This window comes from Bufo bufo, chromosome 1 (genome assembly GCF_905171765.1).
Source record: "Bufo bufo chromosome 1, aBufBuf1.1, whole genome shotgun sequence".
Lineage (NCBI taxonomy): Eukaryota > Metazoa > Chordata > Amphibia > Anura > Bufonidae > Bufo > Bufo bufo.
Genome location: NC_053389.1, coordinates 291,886,062 through 291,913,483, shown reverse-complemented (window position 1 = coordinate 291,913,483; position 27,422 = coordinate 291,886,062). Strand labels below are relative to the sequence as shown.

General features: G+C 42.1%; 1 protein-coding gene across 2 annotated transcripts in view; it reads right to left on the bottom strand.

Moving 5' to 3' along the window:
* Positions 1-27,422, bottom strand: part of NDST1 (N-deacetylase and N-sulfotransferase 1) — an 82,919-nt gene that overhangs the window by 26,966 nt on the left and 28,531 nt on the right. The window contains exons 2-4 of one of the 2 annotated variants that reach the window (XM_040440531.1): positions 10,318-11,119; positions 422-904; positions 247-334 (exon numbers count right to left, since the gene is read on the bottom strand). In XM_040440531.1, the coding sequence (XP_040296465.1) occupies positions 247-334; positions 422-904; positions 10,318-10,830 (1,084 nt within the window). In that variant the 5' untranslated portion in view covers positions 10,831-11,119. Of the gene's footprint in view, positions 1-246; positions 335-421; positions 905-9,072; positions 9,170-10,317; positions 11,120-27,422 lie in introns of those variants that run through there. The other variant, XM_040440541.1, reaches the window with a different exon arrangement.

Below are 27,422 nucleotides of genomic sequence, written 5' to 3'. Positions count from 1 at the left end.
GACACCATCCTCTAGTTACTATGTATGAGCATGTCCTATTCTGGTGGACTTAAGCCGTACTTGTATTACACTGGCAGCCATTCATATGAATGTCCGCCCAATAACACTACATATCCCTAGCAGTGGCCACAGCTTCCCCCGGTAATATCAGCTGTTTGCTGGAGGCTGGACAACAAGCATTCAGCCGATCAGCATAGCACCTCCAATCTGAACGGAGTTGAAACAATCAATACTCAGAAAACTCACCAGTGTGAAAGAACTTTCCAGAAAAGCCAAGATTAAAAGTGAAGTTGGGGATGTGTGCTCTCAACTCATTTTGCGTGTCATAGAGAGCCTAGAATGAAACAAGGGTAAGTCACTTTTGGACACACACTTAATAAATGAACAAGTAGACCGCTAAAATTGACAGAACCACTCTTACCTTCACATCTTCTACTTTCATACGAGTTCCCTCCTTGCCAACAAATATATCATCGATGTCAACGAGTACATAGCGATTTAGTGGAAGAGACAACCTCTTTCCCGTCAGGAATGATACAGCATCCACAAACACTAGCTTATGGAGCCAAAAGTTCAAGTTGTTACCAAAAAGGACCCTTTGGATACCATCATGTAGCCCAAGATCCTGTACTACAGTTGTGTGTAGGGCTGCGTCGACACTTAGGTGAGGTATGGTCTCCGCTGACTTTGTCTTGGCCAGAAGAACCGGTTCATAGGTAGAATGATTGGACTGGAAAACTGTCCAGTCTTCTCCTGGTAGATCACCCTTTTCCACCTGGTTGGGCTTGGTTATATACAAGAGAGGAGACTTGGGGTTTAAACTGCAGTCTTTGAGGCCTAAATTGGAGTGAAGGTATAGGGGGAATCCTTTCAGTTGAGCGCTCAGTAGGCTGTTTTCATTGGCCTGTGGGTGGAAAAAAAAGAAATGTATTTCTAATGTAGTCATGACCACAACTATTTTTGGCAGAAGATGATTAAATACTGCATGGTCAGCATGCCAAGAACCAAGCAGCAGGAATAAGAGTCACATTAGAGTATAGGCCTATGCTATACATCAAGAATGTAATTCTATACGTGCACAAAATCCTTCATGCCCCATCCATCTCTTCTCAAGCCCAGTCATATTCCATTTAATCCAACAGTTTGTGTTTCTATTTACACTGGAGACAAATACAAAGCTTTGCTTACCGAGCACAAGAAATATTCACACCTGCTCCTACAGGGTACAAACCACATCTCCTGCTCAAGTGACAACAAAGAGTGTTTTGCTAAATATTACAGCTTCCAGATACAAGAAGCAAAATTACTGAATTTTCTTAGCACTTTTCCTTGACAAACATCACACATAAAAAGAGAAAGTGTTTATGCGCTGTCAACAACACTGCAAGACTGCATCGCAGGAAGCCTACTGTAGTGCTGGTATAGACAAGACTCAGTACTGGGGGAGATTTATCAAATTGGTGTAAAGTAGAACTGGCTTAGTTGCCCATAGCAACCAATTAGATTCCACCTTTCATTTTTCACAGATCCTTTGGAAAATGAAAAGGTGGAATCTGACTGGTTGCTAAGGGCAACTAAACCAGTTCTACTTTAGACCAGTTTGAGAAATCTCCCCCAGTGTCTGTTGAAATAGAAGGAAGGAAAACAACAATGCTTAAAGGGAACCTGTCATGTGGATATTTGATTATAATCTAACTAATTATATACAATCATTAATTACTAAAAAGTGCCTTAGATGTAGTCACTTACTGGTGTGACAGATGGTTACCTCATAATATACACACAAAGATGCCGCATGCTAATGAGATGATTGGAGTCCGGCGTGATGTCATTGAGTCCAGCGTATATTTAATTCAGAGCTATAGCCACTCCCCTGCCCACCTGCTGCTGATTCATATGGAAAATAACTGTCATTCAGCAGCAGGTGGGCGGGGAGAGTCAGGAGCTCATGAATATTCAGGACTCCTCATTATCAGCTGGAGCTTTTCAATACAAGATGTTGGCAGATTGACTGGTTCAATTAAAGAAAGTGACCCAGCATTTTGCTAGGAGAATCAGTCACTTATTTATGTTGCCCTTAGTTAGGACACCATAAAACTGGCGACAGGTTCCCTTTAAAGAATGTGCACTTTAATAGTGCCAATAAGAAGTTCAATTGAAAGGCTGAAAGAATGTTTCTTTGTGGGCAGCTGATCACCAGTCTGACCACCAGTCCAGAGATTACTCTCCTGTATGGCTGACTTCGTGTGAGCTACAGGATTACATCAGCAGTTATGAGATCCATCCTGCATCCCAATTCACATCCACCCTCCCTGTTCCTTTCTTCTTTTATATAGTGCTTTACTGAAGAGATTGGGAGTGCAATGATCTAGTATAGAACTCCACTGACTCACACTGTCTGTACTACCAGTGTCTGCTGTGTGCAGAATCTCCAGTGTATTCTTATGAGATGCGATTCCCTGCTTATAAGAGCTGACAGCGAACCCATCAGATGACTTTGTGTTGCATCTATTTAACTACTGAGTGTGTTGCAGTGGACTGGGTATCCTTGGTAACCCTCACTTCCACCAGATGGCTGGGGGTCAAAGTATGATACCTAATAAGTGTCAACCTAGGACTGTGCCTAAAAGCTTGCCATACATAATGCATGGTGGGAGGCCAACAGTCCTCCTACATAAGCCATCAGGGGAAATAAGGATTGAGCATGTCAGACTTAAGCATATGCCTATGGTTCACCCAGGCAAATACCTACTGCCAGAGGTTTGACGGAGAAAGGAATAAGTAGCTGTCCAACTTGTATACTTGGCAGATCTAAAAGGGTAAATTTTTGGGGATGTCAGGAGGGCTGGCAGTCAGCAGAACACGTTCTCTGACTCTGAATGACCACCTTGACATCCTGGAAAATCTTAGTGTGATCTAAAGCATTTTTGAAATGGATTGTTTTCACTATATGCCTTGTCCTAAGTCTCAGATAAAGCCAATTGCATGGACCAAAAATGGCTTTGGAACGGTGGAGACAGATACAACCTTTTGGTATATGTTTGTACTCTAATGACTTTGCAAAGCACAGCTGGTTTCATTGTTGCTGAAACCAAATCATTAATAAATTACTGGGTTACTAAACCCAAACTACTGAAGTATTCATTAATGGATCGATAATTGGCAATGAAAGCAAGACCACTGAAAAATCTTAAGTTTTTGAAAAACGCACACCATCACGAATTGTGGCCAAACTATAAACCCCTACACAACATGAGGTGGTGCCATAATTAAAGTTGCCTACAAAGCTACCAGCATAAAAGGTGGGAGTCATTTGGTGCAGGAGGTCTTAGTGCAGTAACGAAACATATAATACTGCACCGCCTCCTGGTAGAAAAGGGTTCATTTTCGACTTAATGAGGCTGTCCGGTGGTGGAAAATTCTGTAGAAAGAAATATAAAAATGCTCCGAGCTTACCAGGTCCCCACTGGTTGGTGACCGCCTCAGCCTGTGATTGGATGAGCAGACGTGGAGACGGGACCAGGAAGTAAGGACCAGCACGGGCTTGAAAAGTGTCGAAGCAGGAGCAGTGAGGGAATCGATGCGATTGAGTGTGTATATATATGTATGCATGCATGTGTATATATATATATATATATATATATATATATATATATATATATTATAATATATTTTTTTTATTTTTTTTTCATTTTCTAAAGAATTTCTTCCTCTGCAAATACATCAGAAAATATGGTGATCAAAACTAAATGTTGAACATGTAAAAAGTAAGGAACTGCTGTGCTTTCAGTTATTTTGCTCTCTTCACATAAAAGAGAGGGGAGGAAGCCAAGTCATGCAGAACATGGCAGCATATTATGTCACATACATGAATTTCAAAAGGAAGGATAAAATCTGTTTATTTTTCCATTCAACATAGCAGAGAATGCAGGATTACGTATGAAAAGTTATGTAAACAGGTGGCCCTACATAGTCGGACTGCTAAGTACAGATCTTGTTACACCGAAATCTGATGACATAGGCGGCCTTATGTTGAGCAACACGCGATCATAGCTATAACATGGTGCCATACTTCTGGGCCCTGATACATATCAAGGACCAACAACAGGGAGACAAATGCCACCATCACAAAAGCAAGGAGTACCAGTAAAGTGTATGAGATACCACTAATCTTTTTGCTCTGTGCGGAAATTGACCCGCCATGTGGATTTTGAAATCTGCAGCATGTCTTTGTGCATTTTTTTTATTTTTTTCTATACAGATTTCACCCTTTTCAATGCAAGGGTGAGATCTGTAGAAAAAACGCATCTAATCTGCATCAAAAACCGCAACTAAGGCTGGGTTCACACGAGCGTGTCCGGATTAGTTCCGGATGCGTCCCGGTGTGTTGCGGCAAACCCGCGCGAGTAGGAATGCAATTGCAGTCAGTTTTGACTGCGATTGCGTTCCGATGTTCAGTTTTTATCGCGCGGGTGCAATGTGTTTTGCACGCGCGTGATAAAAAACAGACTGTGGTACCCAGACCCGAACTTCTTCACAGAAGTTCAGGTTTGGGATCGGGGCTGTGTAGATGTTATTATTTTCCCTTATAACATGGTTATAAAGGGAAAATAATAGCATTCTGAAAACAGAATGCTTAGTACAAGGTCAATTGAGGGTTAAAAATAATAAAAAAAATTAACTCACCTTCTCCTCTTGTTCGCGTAGTTCTCCCGGTCTTTAGTTCTTTAAAAGATAAACTATGGGCTAAAGGACCTTTGGTGACGTCAGATCACATGCTCCAATCACATGGTCCATTACCGCGGTGATGGACCATGTGATTGGAGCATGTGATCTGACGTCACCAAAGGTCCTTTAGCCCATAGTTTATCTTTTAAAGAACTAAAGACCGGGAGAACTACGCGAACAAGAGGAAAATGTGAGTTAATTTTTTTTTATTATTTTTAACCCTCAATTGACCTTGTACTAAGCATTCTGTTTTCAGAATGCTATTATTTTCCCTTATAACCATGTTATAAGGGAAAATAATATAGTGAATAGACTGTCACCTAGCAACCATGCGTGAAAATCACACCGCATCCGCACTTGCTTGCGGATGCTTGCGATTTTCACGCAACCCCATTCACTTCTATGGGGCCTGCGTTGCATGAAAAACGCAGAATATAGAGCATGCTGCGATTTTCACGCAACGCACAAGTGATGCGTGAAAATCACCGCTCATCTGAACAGCCCCATAGAAATGAATGGGTCAGGATTCAGCGCGGGTGCAATGCGTTCACCTACCGCATTGCACCCGCGCGGAATACTCGCCCGTGTGATCGCAGCCTAACACGTGCGTTTTTGGGGGTGGAAATACACAGAAAGCCGCATGGCAATTCGTGCAGAATTTCTGAAAGACAGCCTGCACCTGTGTGCAGGTATCCATCAAGAGGACCTGTAACCCATTCTGACATGTCTATTTTAGGCTACTTTCACATTAGGGTACTTTCACACTTGCGTTGTTCTTTTCCGGCATAGAGTTCCGTCACAGGGGCTCTATATCGGAAAAGAACTGATCAGTTTTATCCCCATGCATTCTGAATGGAGAGTAATCCGTTCAGGATGCATCAGGATGTCTTCAGTTCAGTCTTTTTGACTGATCAGGCAAAAAAGAAAACCGTAGCATGCTACGGTTTTATCTCTGGCGAAAAAAACTGAAGACTTACCTGAATGCCGAATCCAGCCTTCCGGTCTGCGCATGCACAGACCTTTAAAAATGAGAAAAAAAATAAATACCGAATCCGTTTTGCCTGATGACACCGGAAAAACTGATCCGGTATTGCAATGCATTTTTCTGACTGATCAGGCATTTTTCAGACTGATCAGGATCCTGATCAGTCTGAAAAATGCCTGATCAATCAGAAAAATGACATGCGTTTGCATACAGTTTGCCTGATCAGGCAGGCAGTTCAGGCAACGGAACTGCCTACCGGAATCAAACAACGCAAGTGTGAAAGTACCCCTAGTAAGTACTTATAACAATTCTGGAGCATCTTTTCTTATGACTATGTTGTGCCATTACATTATTATTTCTACTAGAAGTTATGAATGGTTACTAGCAGCTTGCGATTAAGGTTTAGTTGGGGGAAGGGGGGGGGGGGGGGGGGGGGGGGAGTGTCCCTGCACAGTCTGCCATTATTCAATCAGTGCTGCCAGTGTCAAACTGTGGAGGTAAAACACCGCTATCTGGTAACACCCATTTGGACCTCCATTGTATACTGCTAGTAATCCATTCATAACTTGTAGAAGGAATAATAAAGGAATGGCACAGCGTAGTCATAAGAATAGACCCAGAAATGGTATTACACAAGGAATGCAAGTAGTTAATAAATCAGACATGTCAGGAGAGGTTATAGGTCATCTTTAAAAGTGGAAGTCAGCTGCGGGACCTTGTAGCAGCTGCTATGCCCGCTTCCATGGTAGTTAGACGTATGCCACTACCTTGCTCTCTAAGGATATAGCACGGCACCATACCCACTCACACATGATGCTTATACACCCTAGAAACTATAACACATTTCTGAAAAGTGTGACATTTCTGTGTTTTAATTTTATATTTATTTCTCGTTGCTTTATAGAAGCGACATTCTGCAGTGAATGAGACTCATAGCACATATGTCCCTGTCCCCACTGCGGCTCACAATCAGATGATATTGTACCCAACTTGTGGCCATGAAGAGGGCTTGGGTGGCGCTCCTAGGCATCCGCCCATCAGGAAATTTCCCTGTAGGGTCTATGGCCAATTTGCCCCTGCACAAAATAAATAGTCATCCAGGCCCTTGGAAAGTGGCTGCTTTGGCTGACTTTGCTCATATGTGAATAGATACCTTTAGATTCATAGATTATTAGCTTTATTGTGTTTTTTTTGTATGTATCATTAGTATTTTCTTCCATATTGTGTTTATTTTCTCTATTTAGTTTACAAGACCTGTTGAAAAGATGGCGATAAAGCTCTGCTCACATTCTTGTTGAAGCCTCCCTTCAGAGCCTCTATAAAAAATCTGGTCAAAATTAAAGTGGTTATTCCATGATTAATGCAAAAAAAGGATCATCTGACATCATATAGTACAAAGTTAGAACCAGCCTTGTATCTTGCATGGATCCAGAGATATCCCCATCCATTGCTCCAATAGTTCTGCTAGAATTATTTCAGGCTGGCTGCTCAGGTACTTTCTACTGCAGCTGGTGGAAGTTGAAGGATGGAACTAAGCATGGGCATCAACGTCCCTGAGGTGGACAGAGAAATTTGAAAAATAGCAGACAGCAGGTGGCGCTATGCAGATACATTTCATTGAATAACTCAGCTGCTATACTAAACACTTAATTACATCCAGGTACAGAAGTATTCAGATCCAGATGCTGGATTGAAAACCGTTGAATATTTTTTGTGGGACAACCCCTTAAATGTGAAGAACAGCACTGCATACAAGTCAGTGGGGTCTGCCAGGTTTTGAAATAGACAAAAACCAATACACGAGTGTCTCACATATCGAAATATGAATTTATAAAAGTGTAAGCATGTGGTGAAACTACTGGCTCCTATCTATTCTGTTAGGTCACTCCAGACAGCAGCATTATGTTAACTGGGTCTATACAAAGGAGCTACACGTGTGAAAGGTCTGAAGTACAGAGAGAATGAGCTTCTAGAAGAATCCAGAGTATTTTAGATGTTCTAATAATGATCAGCTCTGTGAGGATCAAATTCTTGGTATGGATTTCACGGTGAGATAAAACAACTGCCCTCCATATCTCACATACCTTACTCCATGGTGTCAACATATTATATACTGCTACTTCATATGTTGAGGTTCCTCTGGATAGCAATGAAAGTGCTTTATGTCACTGTAAGGTCACAATGGCTCCTGCACTGGTGTATCTTGTTCCTGAAGTCTTTAGGATTTTTTTTTTATTCCTGGTTCTATCCGTCACGATATTGACACCTGCTACAAATTTTTCTAATATGGATGAAAAAACAATTTCTTCCCAAAAGAAAAAAAAATTATTACCTGCCCAAAAGCGGTTCTCCAGCATTCCAATAACTTTGTATTACTTTGGTCTCCTACTAACAGTAAAGCCGATGACATACACTAAATATTTATCGGTAGATCCAACACACAATTGTTTATGTACTTGAACATATGAATTGTCTCTATTAATCTCCCATTAGAGGAAACAAAGTTTGGATAGATTGGGTTTTGACTTGTCTGATACGCTGTCCCCCTATGAGATCAGGAGAACCACAACAGCAGCTCACATAAAGTCTTTGTGTTTGCCAGAATCATGATGTCAAGGACCGAGGAGAGAGAGAGAAATTAAGAGAGTCTGATTTGGGGTCTGAATTTTGGGGTTCAGTCTAGGGCAGGGATGGCCAACCTGTGGCTCTCCAGCTGTTGTAAAACTACAACTCCCACCATGCCTTGCTGTAGGCAGTCTGGGCATGCTGGGAGTCGTAGTTTTGCAACAGCTGGCGAGCTTCAGGTTGGCCATCCCTGGTCTAAGGTCTCAGTTATGGGGTATGATCTGAGGTTTGAATATTGGAGCCTGGTCTTGGTAAAAAGGTTTCTCCAAGTATTACAAAAAAAGCTGTAACTTTAACAACAAATGGTGTACGAGAGGCTATCCCCTCCCTCTACACTGTCCTCATTGTAAGGTCTTCATAGTGAGGACAATATGCAGGGATAGTCAGGATTTTTTTATTTATTTTTTTGACAAACCTTACCCATGGCAAGCCATGCGCAAGAAGATTCACCCCAATAAACCACAACCTGACCATAGAAAATATTTTGTTTAAAAAATGTTGGAAAGTATTGGTTATATGCATTGTCCTAGTAAAAGATGGAGCGTAGGACTAAAGGAGGATAGCAAACGAGGATTGCTACCAATAGTGTTCAGCAGCAGTATTCAATACCTATAGGTGGTCACTCGGCTGTGCTCAGAGACCAATCACTGAATAGTTTGCAGTTACACACATATATAACCTCTCTCCCTGTGCAAGTATCAGAAGCTCAGGATAGAAAGTGCTATGGGCCATACCATATTATTGCACTCTATGGAGGCCTCCAGTCATAGTGGAAGGCTTCCTGAACCAACAGACCTACTGATCCATTAGGCTGTATTGATGTATCTGAAGGAAGTATAGTATACAGCATTCAGCATCTTACTACTAGAAAACAAGAGCATTTCAGAAATATTGCCTAGCATAGAATTCTATGGCTGTGGTGCTCACATGCATGACACACACAAAAAAAAAACCTCCCGTAATGTATTAGACTGTAGTAAATTATGGGATCTCAGCTGTTGGGGGTGGTGTTAAAGGGGTTATCCCATATCTGAAATATCCCCCCCAACGGGCCCCTTGTATTGATTATACTTACCTGCTCCCCGGCACCCACATCACTCCAGATCCCTATACAGCCGCTGCTGCATCTCCCAGTCGCTCGGATCAAAACATCCGGCAACGGAGGACAGCAGCCAATAGCAGGCCACGACAGGGACGAGACCCCTTGAGGATTCCAAACCCAGCTCTGGGTGAGAACGGAGTGCAATTTAGTATATAGCTGAAGATCAGTACACAATACACAATGGGAAGAATATGTAAAATATTACATTAAAGTGTAAAATCATATATCAAAAATGTCACCTACAGACTGGGCAATTGCCTGGATGGTTTAAAATGGTCACTTATAGACTGCATCACAGACTACAGCTTTTGATAAGCGAGTAGGTGATTTACATAAAACCTACCACCCCCACAACACTTGAGTCACAAACAACATACAGAAATGTAAGTGCAAGTAGCATTGCTAATTTCATTTACTCTGCCCAAGATAACTGCTGCATCTGAGATGAAACATAAAAGTCGAAAATTCTAAAAAGTCTAAATAGGGCTTAAAGGCCATGTGTTGTCTAGCAGACTGGGAGGGAGAGGAAGGGAAACGTAATGAATGGAACGACATCAGTTGAAAAGGGTTTGTCCAGCAAGACCCCGCTTCCAGAACAATGTTCCTTTTACAGCGTTTTCAGAAGATTAAGGCCACTCAACTGGACTAAATAAGTTGAGTATTGGGGACAGGGAAGAAAAGAGAACAAATGAGCTGACCACAAAAGAGATTCCACAGACAGGAGAATTTCAGTGCATCAATGCTACAACTATCAGACATTGAGAATTAGAATAGACTTTTATTGTACTACCACTGGATGCAGTTTAAAACATGTTCCTCAATGCTGTGTATCCAGAAAAAAAAGAGACTTAAGCATATAAATCCATGACCACCTTACCTTGAAGAAGCCTATGATGCCCACGCCATACTCCACACAGTACTTGTCCAGTAACTCTCGATTCCATGCGTCCAGGTTAACATATTTTAGAATATTTTCATACACAATTAGTGCAAATCGCCCCCTATCTTTATTGGTAAGGGTAGGCATATCACCCTTGCCTGGAGCTATCTCGGTCCGATACTTAAAGCGGCTTGACTCTAATATAGCCACTATTTCCTGCCCAAGTTGAGAATATAGGCTTTCCACAAAGACTAGCACCAGTGGGTCAGTTCTAGAAGTGTCCATTGATCTCATAGGTTTTACAGGGAGCAGACGTGAAGGGCTAATCTTGAAATCATCACAGTCCAGGGATTGTGTCTCACCACCTGAAGGCTCCAGTCCTCTTTTCCATCCATAGAGATAATAGGCTGAGATGAAGACACTCAGAAGACAGAAAGCAAACAAAAGTAAAAGAACTAGTTGTGGGCTTACTGGCCTCCCAAACCTTCGTAACTTCAGGGGCAAGCTCATGGTCCTTGCACCTTCCCAGGAGGAGTGGCACAAGCACTCACTAACACAAGCCCACACACCTTAGTTATGTAGAAAGTACCCTTAACTCATTCTGTTCATGTCACCATGGCATGTCCATCGGAAGTCCAACCCTAGAAGGAATTGGGTGTGTAAGGCTGGTTTCTTGCAGGATTCTCCGGCCGTGTTGGAAAGATTATGTGCCGGAGGAAAGCTTAGGTGTAACTGGCTGTCATTCATCATTTGTGGAATCAGGATTGCAAAGGTACAGGGTATTGATGGAATTCATTGGCTGTAAGAGAAAACATCAAAGTTATCAACATCAAAGGAGGGTCCAACAACTTCTCAAGAGTTCAGCAGTAGCAGGAGATCAAACAAGTATAGTCAGTAGCACCCATCTGCTCATATCTCTTCTCATGCACATGAAAACTGTTGCAACTCACATCAGTGAACCCTTAGGCTACTTTCCCACTGGCGTTTGGTGCGGATCCGTCATGGATCTGCACAGACGGATCCGTTCAGATAATACAAACGTCTGCATCCGTTCAGAATGGATCCGTTTGTATTATCTTTAACATAGTCGAGACGGATCCGTCTTGAACACCATAGAAAGTCAATGGAGGAGGGATCCGTTTTCTATTGTGCCATAGAAAATGGATCTGTCCTCATTGACTTGTGCTAGAACGGATCCGTTTGGCTCAGTTTCGTAAAACGGACACCAAAACACTGCAAGCAGCGTTTTGGTGTCCGCCTCCAAAGCGGAATGGAGACTGATCGGAGGCAAACTGATGCGTTCTGAGCGGATCCTTTTCCATTCAAAATGCATTAGGGCAAAACTGATCTGTTTTGGACCGCTTGTGAGAGCCCTGAACGGATATCGCAAACGGAAAGTCAAAACGCCAGTGTGAAAGTAGCCAGATATGTAGAAAAGAATGCAGAGAACTAAACAGACAGAATCATCATTGGTGAGAAAAAAAGGTGAGGCCTGAAATAAAGACTAGATCAGGGATCAGCAACCTTCGGCACTCCAGCTGTTGTGAAACTACAACTCCCAGCATGCTCCTTACACTTCTGTGGGAGTTCAGAGAACAGCTAAGCAAGTGTGCATGATGGGAGATGTAGTTTCACAACACCTGGAGTTCCGGAGGTTGCTGATCCCTGGACTAGACCATAGAAGATGTGGCTTACAAGCAATGGTGTCACCAGGTTTTCCCATCTTCTGCTGTGGCGATCAAATTCTGGACATTGAAGGCAACATGGACTGCATAAAGGGAGTGCTTACAGGGCTGCACAATGAAACTAAGCTTGGCAGCTGACTGAAGGATGTATGCTTAAGGCTGGGTTCAGACCTGAGCGTATGCGATATGCGCTTTTTTCAGGCGTTTTTAATGGGCAGGAAACAAGCAAACGCCCATTTAGGCGCGTTCCCGCTGAAGTCTATGGGCGGGAACGCGCGACAATATGCCCCAAAGAAGCTCCTGTACTTGAGGCGTAGGGTGAGAACCATGCCCATAGGGAAACATTGGTTTTTGCCTGTTGAGCGTTTTACGTAGGAACGCGCTGTAAAACGCTCAGGTCTGAACCCAGCCTTACGCTTAGAAATTGTCACTTTCAAACTTTACAGCAATTGCAACTCATACTGCAAAGTCAGATCTACCTTATGATGGTATAAAATATGTCCTACTCATCAGTAAAAACCTGCCACAACTGCTCGTTAAAGAGGAGGAATTCTCCTTCAAGGGATTGCCGGCACATTTACAGAGGATCGGGTGTTCGTATGAACATTCATTTCTCATAATTTGCCTGACCTGTGTAAAAAGCCCCAACTCATGACAGATAACTAAATAGGGAGGATCAAAATCATAAAAATAACAGACTCTTCTTTGAATAAAGAAAAGTAGCCTGAAGGCAAGGAGGAACTTGTGGGGTCACCACAATACAGCAGCATTGCAACTAAAGCTGGCCTACATCTTAGGGTACTTTCACACTTGCGTCAAAGTTTTCCGGCACTGAGTTCCGTCCTATCCTAATGCAATCTGAATGGAGAGCAATCCGTTCAGTATGCATCAGGATGTCTTCAGTTCAGTCCTTTTACGGTATTTGGACGGAGGAAAAAAAAAAAAAAAAAAAACACTTGCCGGAATTTTTTTTTCCATAGAAATGTAATAGTGCCGGATCAGGCATTAAAATTGCCGCATTGACGGATCAGGTCTTCCAGCCTGCGCATGCGCAGACCTTTAAAAATGTGAAAATACTAAATACCGGATCTGTTTTTCCGGATGACACCGGAGAGACGGATCCAGTATTGCAATGCATTTGTGAGACTGATTTGCATCCGGATCTGTCTACAAATGGGATCCGTTTGCAAACTTTGCATACAGATTGCCGGATCCGGCGACGGAACTGCCTGCCGGAATCCAGCAACACAAGTATGAAAAGTACCCTTATATATAGGTTGGACAAACCCGCTGATCTCAGCAGGTGTCGGCGACCATTTAATGTGAATGAGGGCCTCCAGACTCCCTCCCTGAAGGCAGTTGTTAAGAGAAGGATTGGGTTGCTGAATTACAACATGTCCAAATACTTTTGGTCTCAACTGATAAGATTCCAGGGGTGTCTGGCAGCAGCTTACTCCACCATCCCTATTGAGAACTCACGCATACTCAGCTGAGCCAAGTCTCCATGTGTACAGTTGGAACCAGAAGTTTATATACATTATATAAAAAGACACATCTGCATGTTCTCAATATCGGACATGAAATCAGAATAAACCTTTCCTGTTTTTGGTCAATTAGGATTACCATAATGGTTATTATTTGCCAAATGCCAGAATAATGAGAGAAAGAATGTTTTAAGGCATTTTTATTACTTTCTGCAAAGTCAAAAGTTTACATACATTTCATTATTATTTGGTACCATTGCCCTTAAACTGTGTGACTTGGGTCAAACGTTTTGGATATCCCTCCACAAGTTTCTCACAATAGTTGGTCGGAATTTGGGCCCATTCCTCCTGACAAAACTGGTGTAACTGAGCCATGTTTGTTGGTCGCCTTGCTCTCACCCGCCCCCTCCGTATTATTAGTATATATAATGGCCCCCTCCGTATTATTAGTATATTTAATGCCTCCCTCTGTATTATTAGTGTGATATATATATATGCCCCCCTGTATTATTAGTATATATAATGGCCCCCTCTGTATTAGTATATTTAATGCCCCCCCTCTGTATTATTAGTATATATAATGGCCCCCTCTGTATTATTAGTATATATAATGGCCCCCTCTGTATTATTAGTATATATAATGGCCCCCTCTGTATTAGTATATTTAATGCCCCCCCTCTGTATTATTAGTATATATAATGGCCCCCTCTGTATTATTAGTATATATAATGGCCCCCTCTGTATTATTAGTATATATAATGGCCCCCTCTGTATTATTAGTATATATAATGGCCCCCTCTGTATTATTAGTATATATAATGGCCCCCTCTGTATTAGTATATTTAATGCCCCCCCTCTGTATTATTAGTATATATAATGGCCCCCTCTGTATTATTAGTATATATAATGGCCCCCTCTGTATTATTAGTATATATAATGGCCCCCTTTGTATTATTAGTATATATAATGGCCCCCTTTGTATTATTAGTATATTTAATGGCCCCCTCTGTATTATTAGTATATTTAATGGCCCCCTCTGTATTATTAGTATATATAATGGCCCCCTCTGTATTATTAGTATATATAATGGCCCCCTCTGTATTATTAGTATATATAATGGCCCCCTCTGTATTATTAGTATATATAATGGCCCCCTCTGTATTATTAGTATATATAATGGCCCCCTCTGTATTATTAGTATATATAATGGCCCCCTCTGTATTATTAGTATATATAATGGCCCCCTCTGTATTATTAGTATATATAATGGCCCCCTCTGTATTATTAGTATATATAATGGCCCCCTCTGTATTATTAGTATATATAATGGCCCCCTCTGTATTATTAGTATATATAATGGCCCCCTCTGTATTATTAGTATATATAATGGCCCCCTCTGTATTATTAGTATATATAATGGCCCCCTCTGTATTATTAGTATATATAATGGCCCCCTCTGTATTATTAGTATATTTAATGGCCCCCTCTGTATTATTAGTATATTTAATGGCCCCCTCTGTATTATTAGTATATATAATGGCCCCCTCTGTATTATTAGTATATATAATGGCCCCCTTTGTATTATTAGTATATTTAATGGCCCCCTCTGTATTATTAGTATATTTAATGGCCCCCTCTGTATTATTAGTATATATAATGGCCCCCTCTGTATTATTAGTATATATAATGGCCCCCTCTGTATTATTAGTATATATAATGGCCCCCTCTGTATTATTAGTATATATAATGGCCCCCTCTGTATTATTAGTATATATAATGGCCCCCTCTGTATTATTAGTATATATAATGGCCCCCTCTGTATTATTAGTATATATAATGGCCCCCTCTGTATTATTAGTATATATAATGGCCCCCTCTGTATTATTAGTATATATAATGGCCCCCTCTGTATTATTAGTATATATAATGGCCCCCTCTGTATTATTAGTATATATAATGGCCCCCTCTGTATTATTAGTATATATAATGGCCCCCTCTGTATTATTAGTATATATAATGGCCCCCTCTGTATTATTAGTATATATAATGGCCCCCTCTGTATTATTAGTATATTTAATGGCCCCCTCTGTATTATTAGTATATTTAATGGCCCCCTCTGTATTATTAGTATATATAATGGCCCCCTCTGTATTATTAGTATATATAATGGCCCCCTCTGTATTATTAGTATATATAATGGCCCCCTCTGTATTATTAGTATATATAATGGCCCCCTCTGTATTATTAGTATATATAATGGCCCCCTCTGTATTATTAGTATATATAATGGCCCCCTCTGTATTATTAGTATATATAATGGCCCCCTCTGTATTATTAGTATATATAATGGCCCCCTCTGTATTATTAGTATATATAATGGCCCCCTCTGTATTATTAGTATATATAATGGCCCCCTCTGTATTATTAGTATATATAATGGCCCCCTCTGTATTATTAGTATATTTAATGGCCCCCTCTGTATTATTAGTATATTTAATGGCCCACTCTTTATTATTAGTATATATAATGGCCCCTTCTGTATTATTAGTATATATATATATATATATATATATATATATATATATATATATATATATATATAAAAATGGCCCTCTCTGTATTATTAGTATATATTGCCCCCTGTGTATAATGATAGTAGAGGATGATTGTAAAGTGAGGAATCTAAAAATGTTTTCAGTGAAACTCTGCAGAGACGAGACGTGGCTGAAAGAAGGTATCATGGCGGTCTTATCTCTGAATGAAGATGTTGAGGAAAGAGTCTACATCACAGGATATGGATGAAGTATGTGGTGCTGTATTCTCCTGTATATTTTGTAGTGATGTATGTAATGTCCATCCACATATCTGTTTCACGGTAGGGTTGGGGGTGGATTGAGAATATGGCCCACCCTGCCACATTCTGAACCCAGACTTCAGGTCACACTGTGCGTTGTCTGAATTCTGGGGCCTCACACCCATCTACTACATTATCTGTACTCAGTTATCACTGTGTTATTGGTGATGTTACATAGGACTGCAGGTGACATCTACTACATTATCTGTACTCCGTTATCACTGTGTTATCGGTGATGTTACATAGGACTGCAGGTGACATCTACTACATTATCTGTACTCAGTTATCACCGTGTTATCGGTGATGTTACATAGGACTGCAGGTGACATCTACTACATTATCTGTACTCAGTTATCACTGTGTTATCGGTGATGTTACATAGGACTGCAGGTGACATCTACTACATTATCTGTACTCAGTTATCACTGTTATCGGTGATGTTACATAGGACTGCAGGTGACATCTACTACATTATCTGTACTCAGTTATCACTGTGTTATCTGTGGTGTTACATAGGACTGCAGGTGACATCTACTACATTATCTGTACTCAGTTATCACTGTGTGATCTGTGGTGTTACATAGGACTGCAGGTGACATCTACTACATTATCTGTACTCAGTTATCACTTATTTTATCGGTGATGTTACATAGGACTGCAGGTGACATCTACTACATTATCTGTATAAAAAAAAAAAAAGGGGCGTGTCCACAGGTTGGGGCGGGAGGGACGGGCACAATACATGGCTTGCCCCGGGTGTTGGCAACCCATGCTACGCCACTGACTGGAGGCAGAACTTCACTGTGAAGTGTTCTCTGCACTGAGCGGCTTCACAACCCCTCTCCTCCTTGTAACACACACACCACACCGGAAGTAATGACTTCCCATTCTTGGTCACATGACTGCTGCAGCCAACCACTGCCCTCAGCAGTCATGTATGCATCCATATGAATGCACTGCATCTATGAAGGCAGCAGAATTACAATGAGACTGTGTGAGAGAACTATGGGATACCCCGATTTCCAAAGCACTCCCATGGCTTTGGTTTTCCTTCCTGTCTGGATGTTCTCTGCAGTCACCTGTATTGTTTCCCTCCAATTTCCCACACACAGAACACTGTACTATTGACTACTGATTCATACCAGTTTGTTAAGCACAGTCAAGAAATTAGATTGTAAGCTCCAGTGCTGAAGGCCCGGCACGAATGCTACATTCTCAGCAATGCTTAAATAGGCTAACCTTTTCTTTAGAACGTGACAGCATAATTCCTTTTTAGCCTATATTATCCCTGATAGATTTCAATGGTTCCATCATATCACCTCTCCTCATTTACGAACACCCTTTCAATTTTAGATTAGGCATGAAGCACATACACAATGCTGCCCTGCTGGAATTCCTAAGCCCTCATTACTTGAGGCTCATTTGCATTCTAAACTCCCAAAACAATTTTTCTCCTTTCCGCCTCCTGGCCCTCCACATGAATCAAACCTGCCCAGTGACAGGCAGAGAGAGAGAACAACTATCTAGGTCATGTTCCCTCTGGGGAGAAGCCTGCTAGATACTTCTTGCTGCGTCTCAACACCTTGACAGGTGCTTCTTGGAGATCTAATCTCTCACTGACAAGTGGTCAGGCCAAGACTCCCCAAAGCATTTCTAGAAGGCCACCGTATATGCTTCCCAGGTACCCACATGAGTAATGCGCATTTGCAAGAGCATCCTAATTCTGCCCCGCAGCTTTCAATTACTCGACTTTTCTGAATTAGTATTCTGCAAACATGGCTCCTACTGCACCCTAATCCTCTCCTACCAAGCTCATCTACCCTGACAAAAATCACACAACGCTCTGCCAACACTGTCCTACAATGAGCAACTACTCCAACTGGGGGAGGGGGTGAAGTTGGCAACACCAGCTCATATTTCTATTTTATACCCTTAGAGCTTTGCCCAAAACAGAGACATATACTCGTAATTATTATACCATCCATTACAGACTGTCAAAAATGCCCCACTGTACCCCTCTCCAGCAGACGAGGTGGTGACACTGGTAATTGGCCTCTGGGGGCAGCATTTTCTAGCACGGCACAGAGAGCTGTGAAATACCAGCATGGTACAATTTACACATAAGACAGAAACAGGTCACAATACAGCGCTTTACTTTTCAAGGAGTACTTAAAAAAAAATAAAAAATCCTGATCATCAATTAATAGCATATTACACGGAAATATAAATCTCACAAAACATTGCACCAAAAATCCTGAATGCAACTGAATCTACTAAACAACCGCAAGGCTTTAGGTAAACAGGTGTCAACACCAATTCATGGTGTGTACCAGGAGTATACGCTAAACGGTCCATGGATCTTTACAGACCTGATGGAAACCAAAGTGTGTCCTTTTAGGACGTATAGCTTTTTTGCCATATTTTCCAATACCGTGAGCCAATGCTCCAAAAAGTACATCATGTTTTTGCATGGTGGCCTAGTGATGACTCGTGATACAGTATACTATACAGTGGCATAGGTTGGGGCTTGTAACTTGTAGCTTCTGGGCCCAAATGCAAAAATCATTAACAGGGCCCCCTATATATCATGCTTCACTTACAGTACTGGTCTCCTCATATGGGGAAGAGAGACCTTATGGGGCCCCTCAGGCTCCTGGGGCTGGATGCAACCACACTCTCTGCATCCCCTATAGCAACGCCTTTGGGCTACAGTCACCACCTATGCAGTGTAATCTGTGCTTCACCATGTGATGAAAGAAGAGCCTTAAAGGGGTTATCCAACATTATAACAGACCTCACAGAGTGGCCGACCCGCAGTGATCATACTTGGGCCTCATGCACACGACCGTTCCGTTTTTTTTGCGGTCTGCAAATTGCGGGTCCGCAAAACACAGAAGCTGCCCGTCTGCCTTCCGCAATTTGCAGAACGGAACAGGCGGCCCATTGTAGAAATGCCTATTGTCCCCAAACGGACAAGAATAGGACATGTTATATTTTTTTTTGCAGGGCCACGGATGCGGACAGCACACGGAGTGCTGTCCGCATCTTTTGCGGCCCCATTGAAGTGAATGGGTCCGCACCCGAGCCGCAAAAACTACGGCTCGGATGCGGGCCAGAACAACGGTCGTGTGCATGAGGCCTTACTGTCCCCACCACTTGGTTCAGTCTCTGTCACTGCCCAGCCGACTCTTCATCTCCCTGGTGTGCTGATATCAACATCCTGTTGATGGGGGGCATGTGACCTGCTGCCCTTGCGTTATGACACCATGATCAAAGATAACAGGGACTATCCGAAATGCGTTAGCTATAAGGCACTTTGCTGTATATTTATTCTTTTAATATAAGCCAATAAAGGAAAAGATTTTAGGATGGTCAGCTGGGATCCTTTTGTTGGTATGTTGTATCCGTTCACCATCTTACATGTGGCCTGACATCCTGAAGCTACTATCCACTGGTGAGCTGGACTGGTTTCCTTTTAATTTTCCACTTGCCAGTTAACTACATGAACTGGTAGTGGAGGTTGCACCATTGCATCATGGGAAAAAAACTAAAGTAAAGTAAAATTGTGGGTTTAGTGCATTGTGCACTAAAACTGTATCATGGAAGCATTCAAACAAAAAAATGACAATGTAATATATAAGGAAAACCTATGACAATATGCCTAACAGCATAACAGTGTTAGAGTAGTGTGCGCCATATTCATCAACCTGGTGCACACTGATGAATAGATTTGGACCTTGCATTGCCCACTGGCACTTTTCCACACAGAAAAGTTTTTATTTCAGAATTGGCATGTTACATGGTCAATGGAGAAGCACACTAGCAGTTTTAGAAGTGGCTTTACAAGTGTTTCTGATGCCAAAATGCTTCTGAAGGGCTGGATCAGACAAATACTGGCAAAAAGGCTTCTTAATATTTTCTAAAATGTTTGTAAAAAATCCTCTAAAACCATCACCAAAGTACAAATCTGCCACTAAAAACAACCTGTTTTCCACTACTAAATCTGCTAGTGATTTTTCTGACATTGATTTTAATCGTGTGAGCAAAGCCTTGGCCTTCACCCAAGATTGCCAGGTACCATGGACATTAGGTTGTCAGCAGATCCTGCTGACATCAGAGGCGTCGGTGGCACACAGGGAACTACATGTAACTAGATGCCATTTTTTTATAGAAAGTCCCAGCATGCCAATCCAGTTAGTTGAAGCCAAAGCTAATGTTCTTGCACCGTGTTCCCTTATAACATTAAGCATGCTCTTTGTATAGTATACAGATACTATGTGAAAATTCATCTATCCCATATCTATCCAATTCATGCTATCTATCGGTCCTAACCAGCACCAAAATATATAGTATATATACTTACTACCTTACTGACTGGAAAAACCCCTCTAGTATTCTGGAATTACATGTTGTAACTATCCACACACATAAGGAATCCATGACTGGGGGGTGAATATAAGACATTATGTGTCTCCTGAGCAGTGCTGGCAGCTGGTGGAACGTGGTACACAGTACTCTTTGGAGTTTAGAGTAATATTATGGTCCTTATTATAGGGCATCCTGCAGTTTTCGCACTGGCCACTGAAGCTTATAATAGGGGTCACTTAAGGGCTCATGCACACCAATGTGTCGGCCGTACCCATATTGCAGCCTGCAAACAGAGGATCCGCAATATACGGCCCATTCACTTGAAAAGGTCCGCAATCCAGAACATACGGTGCGAAGGCATGGAGCGGAATGCCACGGAAGCACTACGGATATTATATAAAAAATACATTTTATTTCCCCCATCAATCTGCACTCAATACTCCATAATGACAAAGTAAAAACAGAATTCCGGCATTTTTTGCAAACATTAAAAAAGAAAATTTCACATGGACATAAGTATTTAGACACTTGAAATTTAGCTCTGGTGGCCTCTCTTTTCTCTTGATCGTCTTTGAGGTTTTTTAGTCCACTTGTTGTAAATTCAGTTGATAGGACATGATTTGGAAAGACAAATCCCGGTCTATAGAAGGTCTCACAGCTGACAATGCATATCAGAGCACAAATCAGACCATAAAGAGAAAGAACTGCCTGTAGAGCAAAGAGACAGGATTGTGTGGGGGCCCAGACCTGGAGAAGGGTACAAAAACAATTTCTGCTGCAATGAAAGTTCCCAAGAGCATTGAATTGAAGAAGTTTGAAGCAAATTAGAACTGGCCATCCCGCCATACTAAGTAAACGGGGGAGAAGGGCCTTGGTAAGAGAGGTAACCAAGAACCCCAATGGTCACTGTGGCTAAACTCCAAAGATCCTCTGTGCAGATGGCAAAAACTTCCAGAAGGACATCCATCACTACAGCACTCTACCAGTCAGGCTTTATGGAAGAGCGGCCAGAAAGAAGCCTTTCCTTGGTAAAAGAAATATTAAAGCACGCCTGAAGTTTGCAAAAAAAAATATATATAAAAAAAAAAACAAGAACAAAAAACACCTGACTGACAGATTATGACAAACCAGATTCTCTGGTCTGATGAAACCAAGATTGACTTTTTTGGCTTCAGTTGTAAGCGTCATGTCTGGAGGAAACCAGGCAGTGCTCATCATCTGCCCAATATCATCCCTACAGTGAAGCATTGTAGGGCAGCATCATGTTGTGGTGGTAGTTTCTAGTGGCTGGGGCAGGCAGACTGGTCAGGTTGTAGAGAAAGGTGAATGGAGTAAAGTACAGAGATATTCTTAGGCTACTTTCACACTCGCGTTTAGGCTTTCCGTTTGCGAGATCCATCAAGTTTTGCTCTAATGCATTCTGAATGGAAAAGGATCCGCTCAGATCTCCATTCCGCTCTGGATGCGGACACCAAAACGCTGCTTGCAGCATTTTGCTGTCCACCTGACGAACTGAGCCGCTCCGTTCTCCCGCTATGTCCACCGGTATTTTCGCTGACTTGGTTATACTGGGAGGAGCCTGCCCTTTTTCTCCTGGGTGTCTCCTTCTCCCAGGCTGTCCAATCGCAGCGCAGAGCTCATGGCCTGGGAGAAGGAGACACCCAGGAGAAAAAGGGCAGGCTCCTCCCAGTATAACCAGGTCAGCGAAAATACCGGGGGACATAGCAGGCGAACAGAGCGGCGCCCCGAATAATAGTAAGTGCAGCGAGATCCTGGGGCGCCGCTCTACACAGTCTGATAGTTATTTTACAATGTTTGGACCGATGAAAGGTCCTCTTTAAATAGGGACAATTCTGTGAATGTCCTTGAGTGGCAAAGCTACAGCCCTGACTTGAACCCAATCGAACATCTCAAAGATTTCTAACATTCTGTTTCAGTTTGCCATTGAGAGGGATTGAGTGCAAAATGATGAGAAAAAAACTTGAATTTGTTTTTACTTTAGCACAAGGCCGCAGCATAACAAAATGTTAAAAAAATTTAAAGGGTCTGAAGACTTTTCAAATGCATTGTATACCATGGGCTATTATAGTTGTGTAGACTGCTCGGTCCTTCATGTAGCATAGACACAGCCTATGAGACATAACTTATCAGTAGATGCCTCAAAACAGGATATCTACACATAAAGGACAAGAGAGTCTACGGTTAAGTGTTCAGGCTTTATTCAGGAACTCTCCACTTAATAAATGACAGATACTGAGATTTCAGGTCTCCTTGAGGCGTGACAATAGATCTACTTGCAGGTGTCTGGTGCAGTTCATATCCTGGGACAACACATTCCCAGGTGTACAAACATACTGATAATGCATTACAGTTTCTGAGCACTGAGTGGCTTTAGAGAACTCATTTTTTAAGAACTTGATAAGGATATCTGGAGTTAATTGAGAAAAAGGGTGCTTCACTTTAAGAAACAAAATGTATAAGCCAGAGTGGAGAGTGGCTTCAAAGAGTAGAATGTCCAGGAGCCCTTTGATTTTGATGGGAACTATGTAAGGCTTCATTTCCCCTGTATTGGCACGGAGATGTCGTTGGTGCTATAAGTCATGGAGCTTTACAGGAGAGGGTCTCAACTCTTTTCATGGTACCTTGCAGTACAGTCCAATACACCTTGAAAACTAATAAATGGAAACTTAGTACATGAATGAGCCATTACTAAGATATTTAGCTCAGCAGCCCTGGGCAAGAGATGTCTCAAGCATCTTTGGCAGTGCAGGAATGTACTTGCAAAAGCATTGCCCGTGCAAGTGACCCAAACAATATAATCCTTTATGGTCATGAGATTTTCTTAGCAGTTTGGTGTTTGAGAACAGTTCATGTGCAATGTGTTCTCTATGATCAGAACAATAGTCTCATAGCCTATGGAAATTACAATACAAATTATCATAGAAAAGGGACCCTTATGGCAGTACTAGGGTTGCAGCGGGTATCGAATTATCGATACCCAATCTATACTTTTGTACCGGTATCGATTCGATACTAGGCTGGGCTACAGCCTAGTATCAGAGAACATGGCGCGCGCTGCTCTCGGTGCACTCCATGTTCTCCTCAGCAGCACAGGGGAGAAAGGAGTCACTCCCTCACCTCCCTGTGCTGCGGCCAATAAGAAGAGAGGTGCGGAGGGGCTGTGGCCACTGCGCCAATGATAACTCACCCTTTAATAAAATATAGGCGGCGGGTGCCGGCGGCAGAATCACATAGCCGGCATCCGACCTGTATGACAGGGGGCTGTGACCCGCGGCAGTTAACCCCTCATGTGCCGCACCTGAGGGGTTAACTGCCGCGGATCGCAGCGCCCTGTCATAGAGGTCGGGTGCTGGCTATGTGATTCTGCCGCTGGCACCCGCCTCCTGTATTTGTATTAAAAGGTTACTTATCTTCATTGGTGGCGCAGTGCACACCCCCCCCCCAGTATTCTAATCATTGGTGGCAGTGGCCACAGGGTCCCCTCCCCTCCTCTTCATTCATTGGTGGTGCAGCAGCAGCTTCTGATCGGAGCCCCAGCAGTGTAATCCTGGGGCTCCGATCGGTTACCATGGCAGCCAGGACGCTACTGAAGCCTTCCATGGTAAGCTCCATTTCCTAATTTTACATATAAAATATATAAACAATAAACATATTACATATTGCCACGCCCAAAAAGGTACGAACTATTAAAAGTATAAAAAATATCTCCTATGCAGTGAACGCCATAACAGGAAAAAAAGCAAAAGAAAAAAAAAAAGGGGAATTCACCACCATTTTTTAGCCACCTTGTCCCCCCCCAAAAATAGGATCAGACTGTTCGATTATGGGCCGGACGTTCCATAAAATGCGGAATGCACGCTGCATTTTTGGTGCTTTATTTTTTTCGCGTGGTATCGAATAATCGCAATACTTTTTTATGGTATTGAAATCGAATCAAAATTTTGGTAATGAGACAACCCTAGGCAGTACAGGTGGTACTATAGTCAGGGACCCAGGCTAATGAGTCCAAATAAAGGGACTCATGCTCACCTATTGGCTGCATGGATCTGTAACATATCTACCTGTATCATTGGTCTCCGTGTACCAGAAAATAATGTGCACACATGGGACCCGGTTAATTTCACAGTCCCTAATTACCCTTCCTTCTGGTTCAGGGACAAGCAAAAATACGGTATAAGAAAAGCACTCATCCCCCACCAAAGTACTTTAGGGACTATGAACAAAAGGACCACGGCACTTTGAATGGTGGCCCTAGCATTGACCCTCAATGAAAATAAATGCTTGTTTCTAGTAACAGAAATGAATGACGTCCGAAGCATTGCACAACAATGGATTTTGACCACAGATTTGAAGGTTTTCAGTAAAACATACTGAAATGGCGGAATAATTTTAACATGAATCTTGTCAGAGTGCTGTTCAAAGTAAGCAAATTCAGTATACTTTCTGAAAGATATTTGTCCATTTTCACCCGTTTAAGATGGCTAGCTAACACCAACCGGTTGTTTCCTTCTGGATCCTGGAAATCCATGCTCGTATTATAAAAAGTATTTCTGTGAAGAACAACTTCCTATGCCACATGCGCATGGATTTCCAGGATCCAGTAGGTATACAAGAAGAACATTTTCATCAACGTTTTCATATTATGTTCCCTCATAAATCAAAAATCGATTTGTAGGTGAACTAGTTTCCTTAGACAACTGGCCCTAGGGATGTGTGAGATAAGCAGGGGCTGAGAATATATTGTTAGATTCTAGGAACCAAGTAACCACCTCAAAATGACTTTGTTTTCATTTGAGAAGAAATGGGGACAACATGACTCGAATGGGCACCACTAGGGTCCTGGGATGAAGGGCAAAATCTACATGGAGTTTGTATGAGTTCCAATTTCATAGGAAACCAATTAACCTAAGGCCCCCATACACATTAAATTATCATCCGTCAATCCTTTTGTTTTGGCAGGAGATACAGTTGTGTTCAAAATTATTCAACCCCCACTGAAATTGAGTGTTTTGGCCAGTTTGACATTGATTTTGATCATTTCAGTCATGTTGTTTACAATTAAATCAAAGAGGCACTTGTAAGTCAGACAAATATAACATAACATTTATAATGAAATAACCACAAATGTCTTTTCTGTGCTCACATCATTATCAGTTTTATTCAACCCCCAAGTGACATTCAATCTTAGTACTTAGTACAACATCCTTTTCCAGTTATAACAGCTTTTAAACGTGAAGCATAGCTTGACACAAGTGTCTTGCAGCGATCTACGGGTATCTTCGCCCATTCTTCATGGGCAAAAGCCTCCAGTTCAGTCACATTCTTAGGCTTGCGCGCTGCAACTGCTTTCTTTAAGTCCCACCAGAGGTTCTCAATCGGATTTAAGTCTGGTGACTGCGATGGCCACTTCAAAATGTTCCAGCCTTTAATCTGCAACCATGCTTTAGTGGACTTGGAGGTATGCTTGGGATCATTGTCCTGTTGAAAGGTTCAACGTCTCCCAAGCCTCAGGTTTGTGACGGACTGCATCACATTTTCATCCAATATCTCCTGGTACTGAAGAGAATTCATGGTACCTTGCACACGCTGAAGCTTCCCTGTACCTGTAGAAGCAAAACAGCCCCAAAGCATGATTGACCCCCCGCCATGCTTCACAGTAGGCAAGGTGTTCTTTTCTTCATAGGCCTTGTTCTTCCTCCTCCAAACATAGCGTTGATCCATGGGCCCAAACAGTTCTAATTTTGTTTCATCAGTCCACAGAACACTATCCCAAAACTTTTGTGGTTTGTCCACATGACTTTTGGCATACTGCAGTCGACTCTTCTTATTCTTTGGAGACAGCAAGGGGGTGCGTCTGGGAGTTCTGGCATGGAGGCCTTCATTATGCAGTGTGCGCCTTATTGTCTGAGCTGAAACTTCAGTGCCCACATCTGACAAATCTTTTTTCAGTTCCTCAGCAGTCACACAGGGACTTTTCTCCACTTTGCGCTTCAGGTAGCGCACAGCAGTCAAAGTCAGCATCTTCTTTCTGCCACGACCAGGTAGCGTTTCAACAGTGCCCTTTGCCTTGAATTTGCGAATGATGCTTCCTATGGTGTCTCTTGGTATGTTTAACATCTTTGCAATCTTCTTATAGCCATTGCCCTTCCTGTGAAGAGAAATCACCTCTTCTCTTGTCTTCCTGGACCATTCTCTTGACTTCACCATGTTTGTAAACACACCAGTAAATGTCTAGAAGGAGCTGAGTATCACAGTCCTTTTAAATCTGCCTAATTGGTGCTTATTATGCTTGATTGCTGCTCCTTGACATCCACAGGTGTTTTCAATACCTGATCGAAAACACTTGAATGAACCTCTGTTCTTAAGAGTGGTAGTCTTTAAGGGGTTGAATAATTGTGTCAATGAAGAAATCACAAAAAAAACATTTAATACTGTATTACAAAAACAATTGATGTCATTTTAGTTGCATTTGGTTCTTTAAAAAGTCCTTGTAAGATTTCATTCTGAACACAATTACAAATGTACACTAAATTCCCTAAAACCCTTTACAGCATTGGGGGTTGAATAATTTTGAACACAACTGTAAGCCACCAGAGATATCTGGTAGCACCTATCTCCTCTCTTGCCATTGAAAACACATGCACACTCAGCCAACCATGTGTGTATGCAAGACTTGGAGTAACAGCTGGC